This window comes from Balaenoptera physalus (assembly GCF_965194825.1).
Source record: "Balaenoptera physalus genome assembly, chromosome: 2".
NCBI lineage: Eukaryota > Metazoa > Chordata > Mammalia > Artiodactyla > Balaenopteridae > Balaenoptera > Balaenoptera physalus.
In genome coordinates this window covers 136488010-136513508 of record NC_138883.1, presented here as the reverse complement: position 1 = coordinate 136513508, position 25499 = coordinate 136488010, and the positions used below count along the sequence as shown (strand labels likewise).

The 25499-nt window shown below is 50.5% G+C and overlaps 1 protein-coding gene and 1 long non-coding RNA gene across 2 annotated transcripts in view; both read right to left on the bottom strand.

Annotated features, from left to right (window-relative positions):
• The window catches only part of LOC309654686, a 1153334-nt gene that overhangs the window by 1005849 nt on the left and 121986 nt on the right, over positions 1-25499 (bottom strand). The window lies entirely within an intron of this gene.
• The window catches only part of FAM174B (family with sequence similarity 174 member B), a 37272-nt gene continuing 30729 nt past the window's right edge, over positions 18957-25499 (bottom strand). The window contains exon 3 of the mRNA XM_082449102.1: positions 18957-20787. Within this exon, the coding sequence (XP_082305228.1) occupies positions 20784-20787 (4 nt within the window). The 3' untranslated portion in view covers positions 18957-20783. The remainder of the gene's footprint in view (positions 20788-25499) is intronic.

Sequence of the window (25499 nt, the reverse complement as noted above, 5' to 3'; positions counted from 1 at the left end):
ACAGGCAGCCCTATGAGGCAGCAGACAGAAACTGACCAGTTTGTAAGATTCCTAAAGAGTGCTGGGCAACCACGGGGCGGGGATGCAAGCTGGAATCTGAGCAAAAATCAAGGCCCTTAATGGGGAGAGGAGTCGGGGGTGTGAGCCAAGTGCTCAGGAACAACTGGGGAAACGTCTGGGCAGGGATGGAGGGTGTCTGCAGGAGAAGAGTGAGGGCCACGGAGGGTCCAGACTCTCACCCCAAGTGAGAGTTTGGACGTTCATCTGTGGGTGATGGGAAGATGTTGCAGGTTTTGTGAGCCAGGAAGAAACGGCTGGTGAGCGGTGTCGGGGGAGAATCACTTGTTAGCGGTGGCTGGAAGGGACTGGAAGAGTTGAGCTTGGAGACTGGGAGACCAGTAGGGAACCAGGGTAGAATTTCCATGACTGGCAGCCAAGTTCTGGAGTCATCTGGGGATGGGGTGTGCCTGAGCGGGCAGGCGTCGCAGTATAAAAAAACAAACAAAACAACTAATACTAAACTTTCATTGGGTTATTTGTATGGAAATATGTTAATATAAATGTTTCAGACATTACATGAAATTTCTAAAAATCTTATATTTGTATTTGTATGGAAATATGTATGGAAATATGTTAATATAAATGTTTCAGACATTACATGAAATTTCTAAAAATCTTATATTTGTATTTGTATGGAAATATGTATGGGAATATGTTAATAGAAATGTTTCAAAAAAAAAAAAAAGTCACATCAGCAAAATGAGACCATTTTTGCAGTTAATCTTTACGTATTTTGATTATATTCACAGTTGATCAGGTGAAATGGGGCAGTCTTGGGTGGGGGAGGGGTGCTGCTCAGTCACCTCCAAGAGAACCTGCCCCAGGGAAGCAGAGCTGACTGACAGCTCCAGCTGCCCGCCCCTTCCTCACCATGGAGGTCCCTAACCAAAGCTGGAGAGTGAGGAGTGTCCTTGTACCAGCCCATTCCTGCCTGACTCTCGGAAATCCACCTGCTAGAAACTTGGGTGTGGATTTCCCGTCCCTGTCCAAAACTTTCTTAAAATCGTGCAGCGGTCCAAGAGTCTCCTACCCAATCCTGTCCTCTCTCGCCTCCACAGACATCAGGCCTGAAGACATCCTGCCCGTCCTGTTCCCTCCACCCTTTCCCCTCCCCTGGCATCCTCCTCCCCAGATCCATCTGGGTGTGTGTTTCTCAGACACCAAACTGGCAGATGAAATGACACAAGCACTTTCATGTTGAGAACAGTGTAAATGAGCGCTTTTTGGAAACTTCTGCATAATGGAATTATGATACTCCCTCATTCAATAGACTATTGTGTGGTCAGTAAATGTCAGGTTTGGGAAGAGCCCTGACTGGGAAAATACTCGTGTTATAATCTTAGCCAGTTAGAGTGAGAAACTACTTTGATGGCATGGTATCAATTTTACAAACCATCACGTATAATGGATACATACACGGAAAAAAGGAAGCAAATCCACCCAGATGTACAGGGTGACTATCTCCAAGGATGCAATTATGAATTATTTTTTCCCTTTATACTTTTCTGCCTTTTTCATATTTTCTGCCAAAAGTATAAATTCTTTCATAACCAGAAGATGTTGCTTTAAAAAAAAAGACAGATTCAAACGTTAAGCCAAAACAAGAGGGTTCAGTAGATCCAGAGCCTGGTGTAATGTCCAGAAACTGCTGTGAAAGGCAAGAGGACCCCTGCCCAGGCTGGATGGAAAGGGTGACATTGAGACAAGTGGAGTGGCCATGGTCACAGGGAAGAAATGATATGCACAGAGCATGATCTGAACCTCCAGTGGGAATGAGGGCTTCTGAAAAAAGGAACAGGAAATAGTAAGAGAGAGGTCCAAGTCAGACCAGCAAAGAGTCTTCAAGTGTTACACTAACTAGCAGTTGACACCCCTGAATGTTATTGGCATGGCCAGTTGACTAACACTGCTTTCTCTTCAACTTTCCTCAAAATCCCCCAACTAAACTGTTCACCCAGAGAAAGCACTGACACCCCTCAGTAGCCAGAAGGAGTTCAAGTCTTAATGGTCATGTGTGCTCCTACCTGACTCGCTGGCACCCATCTGGAAGAGAGTCTGGGCAGCCGCAGCCCCTGGGGAAAACATAAACGGTGGGGGGCACCATCCCACCTTCCCATCCAGGGTCTCGGGGCTTCCCTTGAAGAAGCTATTTCTTGGAACTTGTTTTTCTTCTCTTTTACTTTGTCTGTGTTTCAGATTTGAAAGCAGACATTTGGGAAGGAGTTTTTGAGTGTAGTCGTGGTCACACACCCCAAGAATGTGACTCTGAACATCCGCATGTTCTAGGATGCGGGCATGTTGTTGTATTCTGAGATGTGTAGAAACCTCAAGAAACATTGTGAAGGTGGGAGGTCATGATAAACAGAGCCAGTACAGGTGCTAATCTCTGGGAGAGCCCTTCCCGGTAGAAGCATACCTCACTGTCCCTCACATGGGCAAGTGGGACAGGGACCCATATCTCCCAGTCAGGCCTCCTGCCCCGAGACCTAGGAGGACATCTGAGAGGAAGGGGGCTGAGGACATTTCCACTCCCCCCATCTTCTTGTAAACATTGGCCCTGCAGAGTCCTCTTCTAGGTCAACAATGAGCGAACCAAAAAGAAGGGAAATGGGAACAGAAAATAAATTCCCAGCCCCGAACTTGAAGACTTGGAGGAAGAACATAGTTGTGGAAATGACCTCAGGCAGTGTTTCTTAGCCATGGTTTAGCCTGTATCTTGGGCAAATTATGAAAACAGCTCTTCTAAAGATGCTGCAGTTTGGAAAAATAATAGCAAAGCCCTGGTTCCCGCTGGAATGCCTATGTTAAGGGACCCTCCCTTGCCAGTTAAGCCTGTCTCATTTTCCTTTTTGACTCTTAGGACCCTCGAGGATCCATCTCTGTCCTCACTTCTTTGATTTTATTTTTTTACTCCTGTATCTTGTAGCAAAAGCTACACTTGTCACTCTTAGACATAAACCATGAGCTCCCGTTCTAGAAGACTCCTCCCACCCCCAGCACTGTTCCCACCCCCCAACTCCTTCATAGGGTCTCCCTGGGCCACTGTGGGTCTGACCTACCAGGAAGAGGGTCCCAGATACACCCAAAGGTTGTCTTTTCCAATCTCCCTCCCATTGGAGGAGTGGGGGAGGGGTGCTCAACAGGGAGGGAGGAGTGGGAGAAGTGGGAGGAGGGAGGGGGAGCCCAACCTCGGCTCTCCCCTTCCTTCCAAGCCGCAGCAGGGCTCTCTTCTTCCAGTCTGTGCATCTCAGAAATTCACAGGGATTCGAGGGGTGAAGGAAAGTCCTGGACACGTCATTTACACTCTTCACAGGTAAATGTTGGCCCTTTCATTAAATTCCCAAAGGGCAGCCCCTCCTACCCAAGTACTCTTGGCAAGGCCTGCTCCAAGAAGGGTGGGGACACAAGGCTCGTGATGGTTCCCCAGGCCCTGAAAGGACCTTAGACCCTCCGGGGGCCAAGCAGATGTCTCACATCTAGTCCAGGAAGCAGATGAAAAGGCTCAACCCTTTCTTTGGAACCTTTTTTTTCCCTCGTTCTGGGCTTCACTCTCACTCTGCATAACTCCAGGAGTAATTGGGATCAACTGATACGCTCTGGGACAGTTGTTCAGATATTTTTTTTGACCAGGACTACAGTAAGAAATACATCTTACGTGGGCACCCATAAGAAACACCCATTGGTGCACCTAAAGATGAAACATAAGTTTCACAAAACAATATTTACCCTACTATGTGTGGTGCACTCTGATGTTTTCTATTGTTACTTCAACATTGTCCAAGACCTACTAAATTATGTCACAACTCACTATTGGGTGGCAGCTGGCAGTTTAAGAGGTGCTGCCCTAGAAGATGGGTGTTATCCCTTGCATTCCTGGGCACCCCCGCAACCTCGTCTTAGGTGTCAGAAATGACCGGAATTAGAAGGGAATGGTGACAGGGCTCCCCTCCTTCCCTGTTTCTCCGTGGTGTGCCACAGGAAACACCTGGGGCCCTGGCAGAGCTGCCAGGGAAGGCGGATGAGACACTGGAAATTTTGCTCCTGGAATCTGGACCACAGAAAAGGCACAAGATGAGTTGTCTCAGCAGAGAGTCCATTGTATGGATGTCATTCCAGAATCTCGTGTTTCTCCAACACTCACCCCTGCATACTTCCTGTCACTTTTTAGGTTGAGGAGGCAAAAATCTCATGGCCCCCCCCACTGGGGGTGGAGGGCCGGGCCTGTAGGAAAGACCCTGGGAGAAGGGAGAATTTCCAAGGGACCCTGCTTGGAGGTACAGCCCACGTCCAGGTCACAGGCCAGTTTGCAGAGCAGAACCACACTTTCTCTTCCCTGCTGAAGAAACACTATTTACCCCACAAGACAATCGCTCAGGGAATCCTGGACTCCCGGACCCTGAGTCTCAAATAGAGCTGAGCTTATCACCCATTTCCTGAATGAATGGAATGGAGGAGCACCTGGGACGCCTTTAAATTCCAGCTTGAAGAGGGTGAGACCAAGCTCACCCAACACACATCCACTTCGGACACAAGAAACAAATGATTCCACCTCCCTGTTGCACCCTCTGCTCTCTTAGGGCAAGAAGCATCACCTGAAGGGTCCCTGGGGGAATGAAGCAGGAAGGGTGGGTGAAGCCCCCCTCCACAAGCCCTGCTTTCCTGACTGCGGCGCATTCTCATCACGCTTGCTTTGCCTCACCTCCCCATCTCTGGGAAGCTGTTGTCCTGTCCATTGAGCTGAGTGTTTCCAGTAACACCCCTCAGGTTGACAGCACCCTGGCATTGCCCGGACAGCTCCAAGACTTGGGGTGCTGCACACTAGGGTCTGGTCCCTCCAGAGCTGATTTCACTGAGTGAAGGTGGGAGCCCCTCCTTTTTGTTCTCTCTCTTGCCGAGTCTCCTCTTTGGCTCCTGGCCACCAGAGACTGGCCCAGTAGAGGGATTTTATCAATCCCTGCCATCCAAGATTTGAATTCATTTACGTCTCCAACCCAAGTCACGGCAGACTCTCTCAAGTTCTTACAGACTACCATCACCCACAAGCGTTTACAGAATGCTCACTACACCACACACAAGCCCGAGGAAGCCGCCAAAGACAAGACAAATTCCAAACACTCAAGGAGCTTACAGTGTCACTTGGAAGACATGATGAACATTGACACAATATACACAACAATCCAAGCAACGTATAAGTGCCCACAAGTGGCCAAGATAGGAGTCTAGGGAGTGAGAGTTGGGCAGGATGCCTTCTGCACAGGGAGCTGCAATGTGGGCTCAAGGGCAGTGGTAGAGATGTGCAAGTCCAAGAACAATCAAAGACACCCTGAGGCCAGAAATGGAGAATTTGTGTAAGAAAGTTAATGGAATGGGGAAATGGAGGGGGTGTGAGGAGAAGGAACATGAGGAAGTGAGGTCAGCCACGCTAAAAGACTCTTCATGAGGCAGGCAATCAGGATGCAAGGAATCCTTGTAAAGTCATCTGGGAGTTGATGTTGCCTTTCCTCCAGAATCACAAAAAAATTGTTATCCTTCTAGAAGTGGCAGCCACAGCCATCCAGAAACAGCAGTTACAATTCAAGTCGCTGCAGTTTCCAGGGATCCTGTGGCATCATCAGTGACATAGCACATTTCTGGGAGTCCTGGGATAACTAAAGCATGGGGATGACACAATCCCAGTCTCCCAGGACCACAAAGAATGGGCTCTCCCATGCAAGTAGCTTCTCTGGATTTATTTTCTCCCTCCTCTGTGTCATTATGTTTGCCAAGTGACAAGGAATGTGTTTGAAAGAAGAGACCCTTCCTGTTTTCTTCCCACAGTCTTTTGCTTAGTTATTCCTAGACCAGAAAGTTCAGCTTAAGTATGTAATGGGGGCACAGAGCACTTCCAGCAGCAAGAATAGTGCTTGTACTGGGCTGGTCATTGGAAGAGACACCTAAGATCCCTTCCAAATCCAAAGTCTGTAAATCTCTCTACTCCCACTCAAATTCAGTCCCTGTTTCCAAGGTTACTACATATATGACTGCCCATCCACTACCCTGTTTCCCAGTCACACTGTTAGGTGTGGCCAGGTGGCGACGTTCTCTCCAAAGTGAGCGGAAGGGTGTGTGCCACTTCCAGGCAGCCCATGACACCTCCCAGGAGTTCTCCTCCACATTTTCCCATGTCACATGCCTGGAATGATACTGACAATGATAGCAACCTTGGAAGCCACTTGTCGAGTATGGCAGAGCCACTATCAGCCTGGGTCCCTCAGGGAATCTTACAGCAGAACTTCCTCCTCCAGTTCCACGATTGTGGAACTATGGCCCTGGACTATTATGTGAGAAAGAAATAAACATCTATTGTGCTTGAGCCATTGTATTTTGGGTCTATTTGTTTTAGCAGTTTGGCCTACCCTAACATAATCTCAAAGACCTGAGTTTTCCTTTATCGGTCCACTAAGTGACTAGATACACAATTACTTACAAATAAATATGGGTGTTGACCACCTAGGGAAAGAGGCAACTAGGTAGTGATTTAAATGAAGGGTTACACATTCATAAACTTTCTCTAACATCTTTCAGAAGTGTCAACTTTGTTCGGTGTATCTCCATTTGAATTTTTTTTTTTTTTTTTTTTTGGCTGCGTTGGGTCTTCCTTGTTGCGCACGGGCTTTCTCTATTTGCGGCAAGCAGGGGTTACTCTTCATTGCAGTGCATGGGTTTCTCATTGCGGTGACTTCTCTTGTTGCGGAGCATGGGCTCCAGGCGCCCAGGCTTCAGCAGTTGTGGCGCAGAGGCCCAGCCGCTCCGTGGCACGTGGGATCCTCCCTGACCAGGGCTCGAACCCGTGTCCCCTGCCTTGGCAGGCAGATTCCTAACCACTGTGCCACCAGGGAAGCCCTCTCCATTTGAATTTGAAGGCAGACTTGGAAAACCGCTCTAAGGAGGCATCTAATTGGGGATTGTTTTCCAATTCCACAAACATCTCCTGAGAGCCTCCCAGGTAGACCAAGTCCTGCAAAGGGAACTGTATACAGAACAGAGGAAACAGCCAGCCCTTGCCCCAGTGCAGCTGCCATATAATAGATAAGTATCAACAGTTTATTTTTGGACTCTGCCCTTTCTTCCTGCTTGACCCAGCTGCTTCCCAGCTCAGGGCACACCTTGTCTGATTCTGACTGAAGCAGTTAACAGGAGTTTGCTGAGCTTGGGGGTGTAGGGGCCAGAGCAGGGGTTCAGGATGCCCAGCCTCACGCCAGTCTTGACATTGTGAGCTGTATGTATGTTTCAAGTGACCTCTTAGAAACAATGGCGTCCTTTATTGGGCTCCAAAAAAGCAATCAAATACAGAGACCCAACGGATTTCTGTCTGCCAAGCTCCTTCTGTAAGCCCTGGAGAATACTGACACGGTGCTAATGTGGCACATATAAAACAGAAAAACGAAGAAGTTCTGGAAGGATGGGCTGGTGCTTTCTTTCCACCCTTAGAATGCTCCTTTGGAGGAGGATTGTGTCTTAGGAAGAAAACCACAGTTGTCAGCACAGCGTCATCCATGACCAGTAGGAAAGCAAGGGGGCACCTGGATTGGGGAGAGACACTCACCCTTGGACAGCTGCTAAGATGCCCTCATGAGCCCTCTATGATGCTTCTAGAGCTTACATTTTTAAAACACATGTAAAGCATGTGTCGGCATGTTGCACACCATTGAACCTGAAGAATATCCTCTCCCCAGACCCCATTAAAATATCCTAAAATATGTCCATACCTGGGGTGGGGGAGGGACCCTCCCTAACTGCTTTATTTATTCATGGTGGCAGATGGAGAAGATGCACCAACCGCCCTCTTATCTAGAAGAGGACATCTTGCCTCAAGGAAGGCACGAAACCACCCTGGCCTCACCTGTCTGCCCCTGACTCTGGGACTCAAGAGCTTCACCAGACCTGAGGTAGCTCCTCTGTACTCCCAGGAAGCTAGCTTCTGAGTGGGAGAGGATGGAGCGCCAGCCCTGCCCTCATCAGAGCCGTGTCTCCATGTCAATTCAGACAGAACTGACACTCTGTCTGAGCCCCCGTGCCGGTGGGGCTCACAGCCAGATTTAGCAGGTGACTAGGCACAGGTGTGTTGCATCCCCGAAAAGATATTGTGCTGTGAACGCACCAGCTGTCTTCGCCCTTCCCACCCCCGAGAGTTCTGGTCATCACCTCCATTACCTCCTGGGGGCGTGGGTAGCTCAGTGAATGGACAGCCCTTTACCTGGCTGAGTGCGATTAAGGGGTTGGCACATGCAAGCTTAGACCTACAGGGGAGGACTTCCCCTCCTCACAGGACAGGACTAGGGGAGGAGAAGTAGCTATTGGTGGGAGGGGCCCTGCTTGTGATGTACCTGATGACTGCCTGTAGCTCAGCATGCCACTCCCGCCTCCCTGCCTCGTTGAAGCAGCCAAGTCTGCAGAAAGGACCAAGAAATGTCTGGTGGGATTGGTCTGTCTGCGGAGAATGGTGAAGGAGCTGCATTTCACATTTGCTAATTCAAGCAGGAGTCTGAGGCCAGGGGACAGTGAGAAGCCCCCTTCCAGAAAGGGGCAGGAAAACTCAGGCGTGCTTTGGGTTTTCTGTTGACCTGTGGCCTGGAGCACTGGTGATCATGGGATCCCACAGGCTGCAGATGATGCGGTGGCCCCCCCCGCCCAGGACAGGCAGGAGGGGCGCGTCCAGCAGACCACCCCCCCATCTTGCACAGCAGCCCTGCTGTTCTTAAGGGAGCTCAGTCATTTACACATTTTGAGAAGTGCTAAATTGCAATCATGCAAATATGTGATCCATCCCATTTCTTAATCCGTGTAACGGAAAGATGCAAATGAATGCATCCAGAAGATACTCACGACTGGATCAAGTCTTTTTTTCAATCGCTGCGGCCTTCTGAAGATAGACATTTAAACCCCAGCCGTGTCACCATCTCAGGTCCTAATATTGGGCTGAATGAACTTCTTCTATAACTCTCTTAGCTGACATCTGGGCCACCCAGGGAGTATGCCACATGCTGCATCTGACTGGACCCCAGCCCGCCCCCTAGCCTCCCGAGCCCCGCATTCCTCCCTCCGGTGAAAGTCTTCTGGTGCCAACACTGAGCTCTGGTTTCCCTGCAACTTGCCCCACCCCACAGGCCCACACTTAATAAAGGGATCTGCTCAGCCCACAAAGGCTAGTGATAGAAGCTAAAGAAATTCCATGCACCCTAAGCTGCTGGCAAATACAAGTTCTGGAGGGAGCCGTCCTTGTTCAGGAACAAGTCAACCTGCGGGGCGGAGGGGGGAGTTGTGAAGCACAGGGAGAGGGAAATCCTACTCCGAGGGCTTAAAAGAGTGAAAGATTCCTAATGTTATCCTCATGCAGGAAAACGTTCCTAAGAATATGAAATCTACACGGGCAGGGCTTTTTTGATCTGCTTTGTAGGCTGGAGTGTCCCCTGAGCTCAAAATAGGGCTTGACACACACAGTAGGTGCTCAGTAAATATTTGTGAAATGAATGAATGAATGAATGAATCAAGTCCTGTGCAGTTACGAAGTTGAGGAGGGTCCCTGCCAGCCGAGCTGCCGAAGGCGTGGTTACTGGTTACCGGTTACTGATAGCTGGCTCACTACCAAAGGGCATCCTTCTCCCTAGAGGCCATGGGAGAACCAGGGGGGGCAGGAGGACCTCCACCCTGGCTTTGCAAGCTCAGAAGCCTGGTTTTCCTTGGTATCCAAAACTGATCAACTCCAAGGCCAAGGTAATCATTAAGAAAAAGAGAAAGACTCCATCCCAGGGACCATCAGCATGGGCTGTAGGCATACCTCCCTGGTATCTTCACCCTCCTCTCTGATCTTCTGAGGTCTGCAAACCTCCCCCCAACAACCCCGACTCCTCTCTCCTCCTGGGCTGTCTCCAGGACACACATGGAGTTGACAATGTAGGAAGTATGGAATCAGGACAAGGCACATTAACAGGGGCACCTGGGTGAGACTCATGTTATCTGCAGCTTCTTGGTTTGCAAGCTGGTACAAACTCTGTAGAAAAAACAAAAGCAATGGTATATAATATACCAAAAACTTTTGCCCTGAGATCCCATTTTCAGGACTCTATCCTGAGAAATGATAAGCGAAGGCAATCATAAGATGCTCATAAAAGGTTTTTCAAAGCATTAGTTATAACATTGGAAGCCACATAAAGGTCCCAGGATAGGAGAAGTTTCAGATAAATGACAGCACGTTCCTCAGGAAACCCATCCGTGCCCTCAGCTACACTGTAGGACTAAGAGATGGCAGGAACCTCAAATTCAACCAAACCAAGCCTACAAAGGAATTTGTAAATTTGCAGGAAGTGTGGGTTTTTGTGGAGAAGACTTACATTACAGAGTGTGCAGCATTTGACTCAAAAGAGAAAAAATTCCTGTCTTCGGCTTTTGTCCCAGAGTCTCCCGGGCTCACCTCCAGTCTCCCGAGCTCCCGGCCACCATCTAGACCCTCTGGACTCAGTATCCTCGTTGCCTCTCTCTTCCTCCTTATTTGATATTGATAACAAGAAAGACCTAAATACAATGTATCCTCTGCCAAAGAAGGGATCATTGGCACAGTTGTCCGTGAGACATGGCAGAAGCAGGCCATAGGTCAGAAGGCACAAGCTGACCACAATAACATAGATAGATAGATAGATGATAGGTAGATTGATTGATTGATTGATTGATTGATTGATGATAGATAGATAGATAGATGATAGAAAGAAAGAATACATATATAAGTATATGGGAAAATAATTGGAGTGAAGTTGAAGAAATGTAAATGTAATTTGATTTCCACTTGGGCCTCTCTTTTTATAACATTGCCTAAGTTCAGGGGGAAATAAAACCCAGAATACCCTACCTAAATGCTTAGGCAGGAGTCCCCTAAAAATACGTGAGCTCTTTATATCTGCAGGCAATTTGATCCCTCCTCTCTGACCCTTTGAGGTCTGCAGGCGCCTCCAGCACTCCTGACTCCTCTTCTTTCCTTCTGTGCTGTTCCTATCCCCAAAGTTCCTGAGGGAAACATGGACTCAACAGCTGGTGAATAAAGATGCCAGGTCTAGAGGCTTCCTTGGGTGGCCCAGCTGCTGGACCCTTCAAACCCTCCTGGGAAGGGCTCTGACTTGAGGCTGTCCCTCTGAGTTCTTCTTGCCCCAAAGGCCCAGATGAGCCAGCCTCCACCCCTGCCCCAGGGCCCAGCTTGCCTCCCTCTGCCCTTCCCCTACACCAGCTCTGCTGGATACTGTTTTCCCACGGTGGGCATCTCTGAAGCTGGTAAGAAGTCCCATGTCAAGGAGGTACCAAGAGAAGTAACTAAGACTTCCCTTGGTGGAAATGGCCCACTAGGCCATTGAAACCATTCCCTGAAGACAGTTGCTGTTGTTGTTGTTGTTTTAAAAAAAAGGTAGAATATTATAAAATGAACAATCTTCTTAAAGGCATCAAAGAGATAACAAGATAGTGGGGAATTACTGGGCAGAGTTATAGAGAAGAGAACCCAGAAGAGTAAACCCAGCTCTCGAAGCTTCTTTTGCCTTGAGGATTCAGCTAAATCTGCTTAGAAACCGATCTGTGCTTCCAATGGGTTTGTACGCAAAAGCCACGGCACAGTACCCACCAAAGCTGGGGACCCTACCGAGCCCTCCCCTACCTCCTTTACCCTAACCCTGAAGGGCTATGCTCTCAGAGTAAAGGTGAACCAGAATGAGCCAGTCCTCCAGGGACTTGCAGCTCAGCTTCCTGTCATCGAGTTGATTCAGGGGACCTCAAGCTGTGAACCTGAATGATGGTAGTCCTGTCTGGTACTGCCAGCAGTCATGTGTCAGAAGCAGAGAGAAGTCATGTCTGGAAAAAGATAACATCATCCTAGGCTTCTAACTTTTCCTACAAAGAAAGAGCCATCCTATAACTCCTTTCTCACCAGGAACTCCTGGCGGGTCCCCCTCCTTAAAAAGACTCATGGGAGTCACTTCGCAGGGATGCTGAAATGTCTGACCCCTCCCCAGGCTGCAAGGAGCCTTCACTGTTCCCTTTTCTGGGGTGAAACTGGATCCCGATGCAGGTTCTCTATGAAATCAACTGTATTGTTGCTAGAGGCCTCTTCTTGCCAAGTGAAATGTAAGAATCCAAACTAGAACAATGAAAACCCATCACCCTCTTCTCCCACATTTTTCTTTGCAAGGAGTCTTGAGGCTCTCTTAGGAATCAGGTAGCCCTGCCCTGGAGAGGGTGTCTGACGCTGGGTAACCAGCTCCAGTCTCTTCGACAGGAAAGACCTCCTGTGGTGGTCTCAGGACACACCCCACCTGGTAGCCATTTCTCCTGAGCCTCACTCAGGGTCCTCCCTCGTCCAGCCCTGTCCCTTCAAATTCAATTCAGGGCTGACCACCGCCTGTGCTCCATCATCCCTTAGACTCTCAGCAGGATGGCAGCTCTCAGCAGGATGGCAGGATTTTTATTTGCTTCATGTCTGTCTTTTGCTTAGTATAAATTCCACGGAAACCAAAGCTAAGTCTGTTTTGTCCTCTAGGGTGTTCCCAGTTCCTAGAACAGTACCTGGCACAGAGTAGGGTGAATGAATGAAATCACAGCGTTTCCTATGAAGCCCAGAGACTCAGGACAGTCAGCTTTGGGGATTCACCTCTGCTTTTGCTGCAGTGATGGACTCCCCCTTCCTTTACAAATACTGGGAGCCCCTCCCTTTATCTCACTTCATTCTCTTTTTTGTCTCCTCCTTTCGTACGAGACTTTTCAGGATCAACGGGGGCTTTCAGAGTACTCTTATAGTAAAGTGCTGGTTGACTCTATTTGTCACTCTAAAAACACTTCCAAAGTCACTCACTGCCGGGTCCTCCTACTACCGTTATTGTCACTATCAAAAGTGATCACTGTCGCTCCACCCAAGTGCCCAGACTTGGCACAACAACAACAACAAAAAAGAATTAACAGTCCATGGCCTCCTGGAAGCTGGAGCATCATGGGGAAGGCTGGACCAGTGAGTGCTCTGGTGACCTTGCAGTTATGTCAACAAGTACCTGGGGTACGTCTGAATAATGGCACCTTCTGAGAGAAAGAGTATTGTTTGCCTGGGGCAGGGCAGTGGGGGAGAGTGTGATCGGGGCTTAGGGCAGGAGGTGACGTCCCGAGAGCCTGAAATGGACCATCCCAAGGCTCAGAGAAGAGGGGGAACTAACTGCAAGCAACAAGCGGGGGGGATTTGGAATTTTTTTGGTTGGGGGGGAAGGGATGGGAGGAGTACACAGAGGCAAGAGAGGGTGGGCGAAAAGAGCAGTGTTGGCAAGAGTACGAGGCTGGACGTTGGGAACAAGGGGACATTCCAGTGGCAAGAGGATGGAAAGCATGTTTAAAAGCAGGAACATGCAAAGCCCCTTTCTAAAAGTGGGTGCACGTATGCCTGTGGTTCACACGGTTAGCCCCCCCCCAGAACACCCCCTGTTCCTCCAGAAAATCAAAACACTGCCCCCAAACATTTTATGTGATTGAGTTTTGATGTCATCTTACACCCAGGGTGACCCAGTAAACAGAGCAGATGTACAGAGGCAGAAACCAGGAGGCCAAGGTGACCCCGTGGTCACAAGCCCTAAGGTCTCCAAAGAAAGCACGCAAAGGGGGTTTGCCTCTGAGCTCCCTAGATCTTAAATCCCAAGGGGGCCTGGCCACCTCAGAGAATAGACACCTCTCAGAGCGTCACCACGGCCCTCCTGGTGGCTGGCGTCACCACGTAAAAGTGGAGCTTGAACTGGATCTGGACTGGAAAGGTAGGGCATGGGGCATGTCCAGGAGCAATTGAGGAGGTTGACTGGACACAAACAAAAGGGCTGGTTGGTGGGGGGGGCAACTAAAGGAGAAGGAGGCTGCGGAGAGCCTCCCAAGCTAAGTTAAAGAGTTTGGACTTTTAATCTGTTGGCAACGGGGAGCCACTGAAGGTTTATTGACCAAAGCAGCACCAGGGTCAAGCCCCGCCCCCTCAGCCCCTGAAGGTGGGCAGAGCAGGCGGGCGGCGCCTAGGGGCCAAGAGACTCGTTAGGAAACTCTGCAGGAGTTTAGGCTCCGGAAGGGAGGAGCGGGACAGGAGCAGGGCTGTGGATAGGAAGGAGGTCCCGAGACTTAACGAAGGCTGGAGAAGTGACCAGGACCAGTGAGCATCTGGGTCGGGGCGGCCGGGGCTGGGGAGGACAGACATTGAATCAAAGATGGCGTGGATGTCTCCCGCATCAAAGATGATGCGGATGACGTCAGGGGCTGGGAGGAGGTAGGGGAAGCCCAGGGGACCCCGGAGAGAAACAGGTGGGCCTTGGGGCGCACCAGCTGAGAAATGTGCCAGGTGAGCTCATTTGCGGGAAGAGAAGGGGGAACTTCTGGACGCTCACGCTGCTTTCCTCGTGTGCGAACTTGCTGTCACCCTCCTCCTCTGTCTTGTCAAGTGCACAGAGGCGGCGTGCATGCCATCTTGCCCTTCTCAAAGACAGCCATGTCTCATTGGATGGAGATTTGTGTCACCCCAAAGTGCCCACTCGGCACCATTCACACCTCCACCCCCCGGTTCAGGGCACTCACAAGGATCCTGAGCTAGGCAGCTCCCACCTGCCGTGGGTCCTCCTTGCCCACTTCTCCAGGGACCACCACCCTGCTGTCCTCCCATCCCCACTGAGAACCTACACAGCCTACCGTCTATTTTTTCTCTTACAGCATTTTAGACCCCACATACTTTTGACATATTTGGCGTATCCCACAGGCAAACGTCTGAATTTCTTTGTGGCACTTAAAATACCCTGCCCACCTGTCTACCATCCTCCTGCACTCGTTTCATGATTCTTCACCTCTACTTGCAAAGTTTGAACTTGTAGCATTTTCTATGTTGTCATTGAAGGTTCTGGAACACTTTCTCTCCTCTGTGTCTGTTTCTTCCTTCAGCTAATTTGCATCACTGCTTGGCTAGTTTCCAAATACTTTGCTGTATTCATCCTCTCCGTGGTCACCATTCCCCTGTATAGATAGTGATCAAATTTGGCCTAAAACGCTATCATTACACCATATCCTGTCTTTCTCTCGCCCCAAACCAAACTCTTACACCACAGATCCTAGAGTCTTGCAACACCTTCTTTTAACTCTCACCCACCATCACTGCCCCAAGCTCTGGCCTTTCCATGCTGCACCGATTACTGGCGATCCCACCTGTGGCTCACTTTGCCTGGGATCTGCCCCTGTCACACCTGGAGGGCACTAGGGCGCCAGCTGGGATGGATGCCACTGCAAGATTTGCCCTTGGACAATCTGGCCTGTGGTACCAGGTGGGCCCTTCAGGGGCATCTGGTCTCCTCATGGGCGAGACCCTCTCTTCCTGAGTTGGAGCTTTTTCACCTGTAGGTTGCTGAGAAGGAAAGAAAACTCTGTAGTACTTTTTGAAGTTTTCTTCCTGCTCACCAGGAAGAGCCAAATATCCATGTGGGTTGACAACCAACCCTCCTCTCAGACTAGCTGACCCTTCCTCAGACATCAGGGCCGTCTTCCCAGGTACCCAAGGTCTCGGAAACCCTGATCCTCCAAACAGGGTGGTTCTCTTGGTCATGGGGAGGAAACTGTCACCCCACCACGTCCCTGCTCTCCTCCAGGACATGCGTGACATCCTCATCCTTGCTTTCTGGCCTCCAGTATCTGGGACGAGTTGGCACGGGTGACCCTCGGGCCAGGACATCCAGGAGGCATAACAGTAACTAGGGCTGTTGCAGGAGAGGGGGCAGGTCCGGGACGATGCTGGGCCTGTGGCCTAAACCTCCAGGGCCAGAATTCAGAAAGCCATGAGTGGTGGCGAAGCAGGGTGCAGGAAAAAGGCAACCTACGATCTTGCTCTTCAAGTTGCGGCCTCTCCTGGGAGCTTGTTGGAAATGTAGAGTCTCAGGCCACAGGCCTGCTGACTCTTTCTGGGCTCCCGTGGTGAGCTCTCGTGCATCTTCGCATTGCCTTGGCCTCCGTGGACCTCACAGTGGGGCCCACTGAGACCCGTGCCCCTCCTCCTGCCCTCAGTTGGGCGTGCCCTGGCAGGGCCCTCCGGACCGGGAAACATGCAACTGAAGCCCCAGCAGGAGCAGCCCCAGTTGGTTATGGCCAACATTCTGGGGTTGCCACTCTCGTCCCCCTTGGTGAAATTCAAGGCTTTCAGACTCCATAGTCACCGAGCTTACTGCTTTTGGGAAACACCTGACGGCGGTCTCCCTCGGTGGCACGGCACTGTGAATCTGAGGTTTTTTTATAGGTGGGTCCAAATCCACTCTCTGCCCCGCAGGCAGTCACCACACCCTCTCCAGTCTGGACGTGGGGGAGGGGTGCCCCCGACACACCCCTCAGCATCCCACCAACCCCCCGCCAGGTGGGGCGGGAAAGCCATGAGGTACAGGTGTAGGAGGAAAAACGGGAGAAAGAGGAAGACAGCGGCCTCTGCCTGTCTTGCTTAGGGTTCTGGGTACAGACGCTCCAGGCTCAGAGGGAATTTACCCTCCTGTGGAGGAAACAGTTGGAATTCCCATAAACTCTGGGAGCCCGAGTTTACTCAAGCGTAGAATGACGATGCTGGACTCCATGACCCCCCAGTGCCCTTCCAGCCTGCACACCCACCCTACACAGCCCAGCATCCTCCTGCTTGGCAGTGCTCCCTGCTGGGGTGCGGGCTTTGGGTTGGGTCTTTCCAGGCCCTAGGACCTCATCCCAAGGATGATCATTAATACCACAGAGGTAAGATGCAAAAGCTTCGAACATAAAAGTCTGATATAGAACTTAGTGCCTGACCAAGGCAGCATCCCAAGTCAGTGGTGTGGGGACAATCGGAAAGACACCTGAGAACAACTAAAATTGAATCCAAACCTCACACGACGGCCGCTTCAAGGACAGGACTCGGGAGACCAGTGCTTCTGAACCGTCTCTGCACATCAGGACCACTGGGGGCTCATGCTGAGGTGACGCCCACAGCGGTTCTGGGAAGGCTAGTGGGGCTCTGATGGGTCTGCCGCGGGTCAGGACCCCCAGCGTACTCTGCCCTCCCGGACAGGCTCCACACGGGCAGCAGCTGCCCTTTGTGGGTTCCACTCAATGACACAAGGACGGTCACTGAGCTGCTCAGCCAGGGTGGGGACAGCCGAGGGTCAGAACTGCACACAGCTGGGTGGTGACAGCCGGGCCTGGCCGCGAGCAGAGATGATGCTGGACCATGGTGACCCGAGCTCTGCACTCAGGCAGACTTCATCCTTCCCCAGGCTTCAGGCTGAAATATCAAAAGGGGTCTAAAGAGGAGGAAAGAGAAGGAGGAAAGGAAACTAGCCGTCGTCTGAGCTCTCCTTGGGGTCCAGTTCAGACCCCAGGGGCCTCACTCCTTGTACTTGGCATGGGGCCTCTCTTGCTCTTTGCTTTTGCCAGTAGAGATCAGAGATGGGGTCCCTCAGTGGTGCAATTCTACAAAATACAATGCTAAGGCTCTCTTTAAAACCGTTTTAAATATTTGTGGACACCAGGAAATGCTCATAATGGTAAGTGAAAAACTCAGGTTGTATGACCCAAATGTGTAGAGAAAAACATGAAAAGGCACTCACACAGAAGTCCAGAGGCCACTCGTAGTGTAAAGCAGAGCTGGCCCCTCCCTTGTCAAGGCTTCTGAGGCCCTCGCATCCCTGTCACAGCCTTTATGCTCTGTCATCCCTCTAGGTCACGTGTCTGGCCTTCCCCCGAGACTCAGCTTCTCGAGCCTTCCAATTAACACAGAGTCCAGCGTAAGTGGGCGTTCAATAAATGTTTGCAAATGATAAATGCAGATAAATGATGGAAGGAAGGGAGGAAGGAAGGAAGGGGGGGAACATCAAAATGCTGTTAAGGGTATTATTTTCTGGATAACTTGTTTTATCTTCTTTATAATTAACACTCTGTCTTCCAAAATGTCACCCATGAAAACATCGCTTTTATAATAAATCCATTTTTAATCAAAATTCTGCTACTTAAATCAGTCTGAAATGTTTTCTCATAACTTCCAGTCCTATTTTTAAGTGAACCCAGAAGACACCGACTAGATCATGTCTCTATAATGGTCACACCTTCCAGAGCCGATACTGGACACGTGATCTGACAAGTCCCCAAATACTCGCAAAAGAACGGGAACCGGGTCTTTGGAATCGGGGTGCCCCCAGCTAAGGAACATCTAATCTTTCACCGAGGGAGGAAGGCAGTAACACTGGGGGGTGTGGGATCCATTTGGACAGTGCTGTCCCTTTGGACCCCAAAGTTGGCCCCTCTGAAGTGCCCATGAAAAGAACAAAAAGAAGGAGGCATTAGAGAAAGGAAGTCATCCCACCCAGGTCCGATATTCCTTCCAGCCCAACTTTGCTTCCCCGAGACCCAACTCACTCTGCTTTTAAGAAACGGAACTTGTCTTCGCAGAGGAGGAGCTGGATTATGCAGGTAAAGGAAGGCCCCCTGCAGCCTCCTCTCCGCATCCCACCCTCCTTTCTCCCCTCTGCCTGGGACCCCACTCTCCCCAGCACCGGTCACCACAAATGCCTTGCCCACAACAGGGGACCTCTAGCCCCCCTACCACCACCAGCTCTCTCTGCACCTCTGGAATCCCACAGAACTTTGTCACTCTGGCAGGACTTAGAGGCAGAGGGGCCTGGGTGGGACCTGGCCCCTGAGCTCGATCCGAGCCCCAGCACTGAGGCGCCCAGGGCTTCGGACCCAGGCCGGCCCCAGGCCCAGTACCTCCCCCGGGCCCCCCGCTTTGCCCTCCTCTGAGCCTCGGGCCCACATCCCTGATCAAAAGAAGGCACCTTGCTGGCCTCCATCTCAGAAAACCTCCAAACTGATGCATACACAGCTCACGCCAGAAGGGTTTTTTATTTAAGAGCCTCTAGTGCCAAAGCTGTGGCATCTGGAAGGTCATTCTTGGTGGCCGCCTCTGCCAGGCCCTGTGACGAGCACCTGGCAGACAGAGGCCGGCGTTCATACGTCAGGCAGAAGAATCCAGCTTCTCCGCAGATGGTTCAGACGCGGTTGTCGGAAAGGCAAGTGTGCGCCACGGTTCCAGTTCAAAGGTGCGGACAGCGCACAGCTGCTAGGCGGCCCATCCCGTTTAGTCACCACCCAGGCCCACGAGGACACGGTGGAGGGTAGAGATAAAGCAGGCCCACCCCTCTGGCAAACAGGGCGGAGAAAGGGAGAAGGAAAGTCAACAAAAGAAGCAAAATCACGGGAGGGAGCCGAGGAGCAGGAGGCCACTGTCCTCAGAGTGGCCGCCCCTCTCTTCTGCAGAGGCCGAAGTGCCACCCTGATGGGCCAGGGCTGCAGAGCACCCATGCCCAGCGGGCCTTGGGAACCAGGGACCCCAAAGCAGGGCAGCCCCTTCTCAGGAAACCGAAAAATCTGAAAATAGGGGCGAGTAGGGAAAGGCCAGAGTTTTCATCCCAAGCAGTGAAGCAGACAATAAACAGGCAAATTTGCAAACCCTGCAGAATGCCAGAAAAGAGGAGATGATTAAAAAAATTACAAAACACCTTTCCAGAGAGAACAGAGTAGCCGGCCCCCAAAGGCGCTGCTAGGAGACTTTAGCAGAAGGATATCCGTTGCAGCAAATAACCCGGGGGAAACAGTGAAATGGGAGGCCTCTATCATCCTGAGAAGTCAGCCCGAGGCCCTGCTTCCAGCAAGTGTCGGGCACTCGAGCTGCAAGAGAAGCCACCACCCAAACCCACCTGCGGGAGGGGCCTTCCTGCAGTAACCTCCTGGGTCCAGGTGGGTTCCTAGGCCAGTCTGGCCTGGACCAACTGCAAACGTAGTCCCTGGCAGTGGGCTTTGTTCAGCCAACCAAATCACCATTCATTTAAATTATCACAGTGATTTTTTTAAAATTCCATTTCTAAGACCAACAATGTAGAACGGTGACAGGGCAGAGAAACACACAATGGATGTTACTAAGCAAAGGCTGCCAAACACTTTCTTTTCTCTTTAGAGATGGAGAAATTATCTCACATGTACATACACACACACACATGCACACACACACCCACATGCACACACACAGGTCTAGGTTTCTCCCTGATATTGAGAATTCTTTGTGAGCTAGCCATGCCTAATTCTGCTGAACCCTTTCGAAAAAGGAAAAGAAAAGGAGCCACAGGACGTGTTTACATCTGTTACGAGCTGAGCAGCTCCGACCCCTTGCACTCTGAACTTTCACGCGGCCACCACCAACGAAAGGCCAGAAATCGACCAAGCCCAGAAAGACCACAAAGGGTCAGACATCTAAAAGTTCGTAGATCCAGGAGAGCAGACTGTCAGAAACCCTAAATATGCCGCTGAATATCCTTTAGGCTTTTTTTAGGTTCTTGATAACTTCTGATCTCTTTTACTTTTGTCGGCAGTTGCTTTAAAATTATTTTTTAAATCAGCATGTTTCCCCTTGCCCCTTAGCAAGGCAAAAGCCTTCTTGAGGAGGGAATAAAGGGTGACATTTTAAAGGGTCGTCCAGAGGGTGGTGTCTCCTGCAGTGACATTCGGAGCCGACATTCTACACACAACTGTGCCAGAGTTTCATAAATAATGTTTGTTTTGGTTTCAACACCTCGGACGGGACAGCTTCCAGATCCTTCACACCCCCCAGCTTCAGCCGACCAGCCACAGGATGCCAACACGCTGGAGAACAGGTTTTACCTAAAAGAAGAAGAACAAGTCAGTGGCCTCTGGCAGAGCCGCACACCCATTGTGATCCCTCCCTAACCACGACCATCCTCCAGGCCACACCGTCGTCCTAGCAGGGCAGTTGACACCCCTCCCCGTGCCCCTCCAGCAGCGCCTCCATCTCTCTCACCCCCATCTCTACTCCTGCCACACAAGCTGCCTTTTCAGTCCTTGAAAACGCCACCCTCCTCAACCCCAGGACCTTTGAACGTGCTGCCTGGAACGCACACCCACTCCTCCAGGTAACGCCTTCCCTTCCCTCAGCTCCCAGCTCAGAATCCTTTCCTAGGTCCCCACACAGACCCCTAGTACACCACCTCTCTTACCCTTGTAATCCTCCTTCCTAGCACTTCGGCGGGTGTTTACACCGGGGCTCGGCAAACCTTCCCTGTAGAAGTCCAGAGAGTACTAAATATTTTTGACTTTGCAGGTCCTCTAGTTTTTGTGGCAACTGCTCAACCCTGCCGCTGGAAATGCTTGGCATGGCTGTGTTCCAATAAAACTTTATTTGTGGACACTGAGGTTTGAATTGCATTTAATTTTTACATGTCATGAACTGTTATTCTTCTTTTGATTCTTTTCCAACCATCAAAAATGTAAAAGTCACTCTTGGCTCAGGAGCCATACAAAAATAGGCAGTGGGCTGATCTGGCCCAGGGCCCTTAGCCTGCTGGCCCCTGGTTTACGGTTTATGTAATTATCTGATTCGTGTCTGTCTCTTGCTTAGACTGGGAGCTCCCTGCAGGTGAGACCCTTGTCGGAGCTTGTTCACATTTAAACCCCAGCACCAAGCACAGTGTCAGACAATTGTAGGGGGTGCAAGAAATATTTGTACAATGAGTGAAAGTTGAAAAACTAAATCTATTCAAGACATCATCCAAAGGGACTTAGAAAAGGAGGGAAAATCTGAGAGGTCCCCAGCATCTATTAATGCCCGAACCATAATCACATGGAGAAACAGTGGGGACTTAATAGAACTTATAAAATAATAAACTGCTTTTCATAACGTTATATGATCCCAAATATAAATATCAGGTAACTAATTACTGAAAGATATGGACATCCTATTTTTAGGAAATACACACTTAAGTACTGGGGGGAAAGGGACATGATAGACGTAACTTACGTTCAGAAAATGGTTCAGAAAAAAAAATCTGAACACAACACACAGAGCCATCATAAGGCAAATGAGGCAAAATTTTAAAATAGGAAAATCTAGGTAAAGGGTATCCGGGTGTTGTCTCTACTGTTTTTGTTTTGCAACTTTTAAGTTTGAAATTATTCCCAAATTTAAAAAAAATAGACATGGGTATCCTCATATTGACCACTAGGGTCCCCTGTTCAACAGATTAGAGGAAGAAAAAGATAAATCCCCACGGCCATGTCCACGCTGTGAAGGCTGGCTTTCTTGGCTCACCCACATGCCCCCTCCTCTGGGCTAGGAAGAGGGGGGCTCATCCCCGCTTACTGACATCCACGGAGCCCAGACACCCCCACTCTACAGATGCAGCCTGAGGACCTCAAATGTTAAGACTCCCAGCGGCCTTGACCTCACAGTCAGGCCTTCCCCTGTATCCTGCTGCAAGTTCAATGTCGAGCATGAGGGGTCGGGGCCAGGGGACTGCAGACGGAGCAGCAAAGCTTTCAAAAATCAAGAATCGGACCAGAGTAAAGGGACCCGATTCCCAAGAGCTACCCAGAGCAGGTGTGCATATGAACAAAAGCAGACTACCGTGAGCCTGCTGAATCTGGAAAAAGCAGACCGTCAGAATTCGCAGAGATGTGAACTTTACATACCGCCAACGCACTGAAAATTCACCTTCGCAGGTGTCCCAAGATTGTTATTTTGTTGAACTGCATCTTCCGGATGCCCCAAGGGCACACCCCGGGATGCTCTGCCAGCTTCCCTGCCTGCACCCCATTCCCCCTGTGTGCAGCTGTTGACTCCTTGTGCTTACAGGAATAAACGCGCGCGCGCGTGCGCACACACACACACACACACACACACACACACACACACAGTGGGCAGAGACGGAGCAGGAGGAGGGGAGCCCACCACGAGCCATCAAGCACATCTCATTCCTCAGGCTCCCTCCTCAGCAGAACTGAATCTCCAGGGCTGCTCCTGGAAAAAGAAAACAGACCCGCTCGCCCGCCCCACGGGGAGCAGCTGCTCTGGGCGCGTGCCAGCACCTCGGAGGTCACCAGCTCTGGATCTCAAGTCTGAGCAGTGTGCTTGGCTGCCCTTCAGACTCTCTGGTGTGACTGTGACTCGGGAAACTCTGGGGAAAACCGACAGGGGGACTGGGGTGAGGAGGCAGGTTGTAAAGTCCCGGCTCTCTTCTTTTCATCCCACTGTTCCCCTGAGGCCATGAAGCTTTGGGGCTCTCCCCTGGGGAGGGTCCTGGGGGGACAGGCTCATAGCTGCAGCTCACCCGGTTAGCCCTACACCCGCTCAAACTGGCACCTGTCGACATGCTATTACTTCTTCCTCGAATGCCCTCACTCCTCCCTGCCCGTCGATCTGCTCCTGGCTCGCTCCCTGCTCCTTCCAAACCCCCTGTAAGCGTCATCTCCTCTGGGAAGAGGTGCCAGGGTGATGTGCCCCTGCTGGCTGCCCACAGCACCCTGTTCTTTCCTCCCTGTGGCGTTTACCAGGTCCTCTTATAAGAGTCCGTGTTCCTGGACTCCCCACCTCAGTACAAGCTCCCCGAGGGCAGGGCCAGGCTTACCCGTCCTGCACTCGCAGTGAGCTGGGCGCACGCAGAAGGTGACAAGCAGAGATTTCTACGAGGGCTCTCTGGGCCCTTTCCCTCCTCCAGAACAGCCAAACTGCTATTGACATCCCTGCTTTGTCACTAAAATTAACCAGAAAGGTGGTCCATGCAGACCCCGCTCCCACACTCCCTGGAAACTCCAGGTGAAGTAAAGGCACGTTTAGGTGCCATGACCCATGCTTATTCCCTTCAGATTTGCAACTGTCCTGTACAGCGACATTGGGTTACAGCCATCCCAGAGAAGGAGAGGGACATGCCCCAACCTGTCCCTGTCCCACGTTTTACAAGAAGTTTGTCTGTCGACAGAAAGAGACTTCCACACGGGAGCCCCTGTCTCAGCACCTGTCCTGCACACTGGCAGCTGACCCCTCGGTGCAGCAGACAAGGACACCTCGGGAAGACGGCACAGAAGCCACGGAATGGAGAAGCCGAGGGAGGAAGCCGGGCCACGTGTGCGAGTTCTCCTGAGACAGACAGACGTGAGGACCACACCACCAGGCGCCGGGGGGCCCTCGGCAGTCTTCCCACTTTCATCCCAGGACATCGAACACAAAAAAGAACAACTGAATAACATGGCTAGCTTTTACAAAAGCACTGCTAGTTAGGATTGTTTGTGTGTTTCCCTTTTTTGCCCCCTTTTCTTTGCCTGATCCTTACACAGCACTATAAACTGTGTGTCCATGTAGGCAGGAAACTAAGTCAGATTCACTTAAACATGGATGGACCTAGAGCTTATCATACTAAGTGAAGTAAGTCGGAAAGAGAAAGACAAATACCGTGTGATACCACTTATATGTGGAATCTAAAAAATGATACAAATGAATTTATTTACAAAACAGAAATAGACCCACAGACATAGAAAACAAACTTATGGTTACCAGAGGGGAAAAGGTGGGGAGGGATAAATTAGGAGTTTGGGATTAACATATACACACTACTATATATCAATATAAAATAGTTAGCCAACAAGGACCTACTGTATAGCACAGGGAACTATACTCAATATTTTGTAATAACCTATAAGGGAAAAGAATCTGAAAAAGAACAGATATATATATATATGTGTAACTGAATCACTTTGCTGTACACCTGAAACTAACACAACATTGTAAATCAACTATACTTCAATGAAAAACAGAATCACCTAGCAGTAAATTTTCATCGCCACACAAATTCCTGTTTGCATAGTCTCCCTCCTCATAGATATAAAACTCAAATAGTTTTAAGGTGCACGATGCCTTAGCTGAGAACTGCCCCCAGAATGCCAATATTGGTTTTCAGAGAAACAAAAATGCCTCAGGAGATGCCCATTTATATATAACACATAAGCTCGGCATTCTACAAAGCAAGAGGGCTGGCAGAGAGTTATTCAAACTGCTTTGGGGATGGCCTCTGATGCCGTTTCAGGTCCAGGGAGGATGCTGCAGCCACCCTGGGGAGACTGCAGGTCACCAGGTCCCCTCTGATTCCTTCCAGGCCCCAGAAGCTCAGGGTACCCATTGCCTCTGCAGCGGTCCCCACGCTGACGCTCCTAGCAGCCTCACTCCTCGTCCTCAGGTGATGAGGGAGCGTGGGACGGGCCGAAGGGCCCTCCGAGCTCAAGGATTCTAGAAGTCACTGCCCTGAGTGTGCTTAGCAGGGCCTTAGCTTTGTCTCTGCCATAGGGTGGCCATGGGGACCCTGACCTCGGGCCTCAGTCTAGGATAAGCAAGTCAAGTCTGTTTTCTCCCTCTCCCACCACAGCCTCCAGGGGCCGCTGGCTGCAAACAGCCACCAAACGCCTTTTGTTCTAAAGCCAAGATACCAGGCACAGCCCCCAGAGGTGCGGGGGACATCTCATCCGTTTCTAATTATATTCCCTCCGGAAGCCCTATCCACAAGAGGCTGGGAGTCAGGCATTTCTGGGGC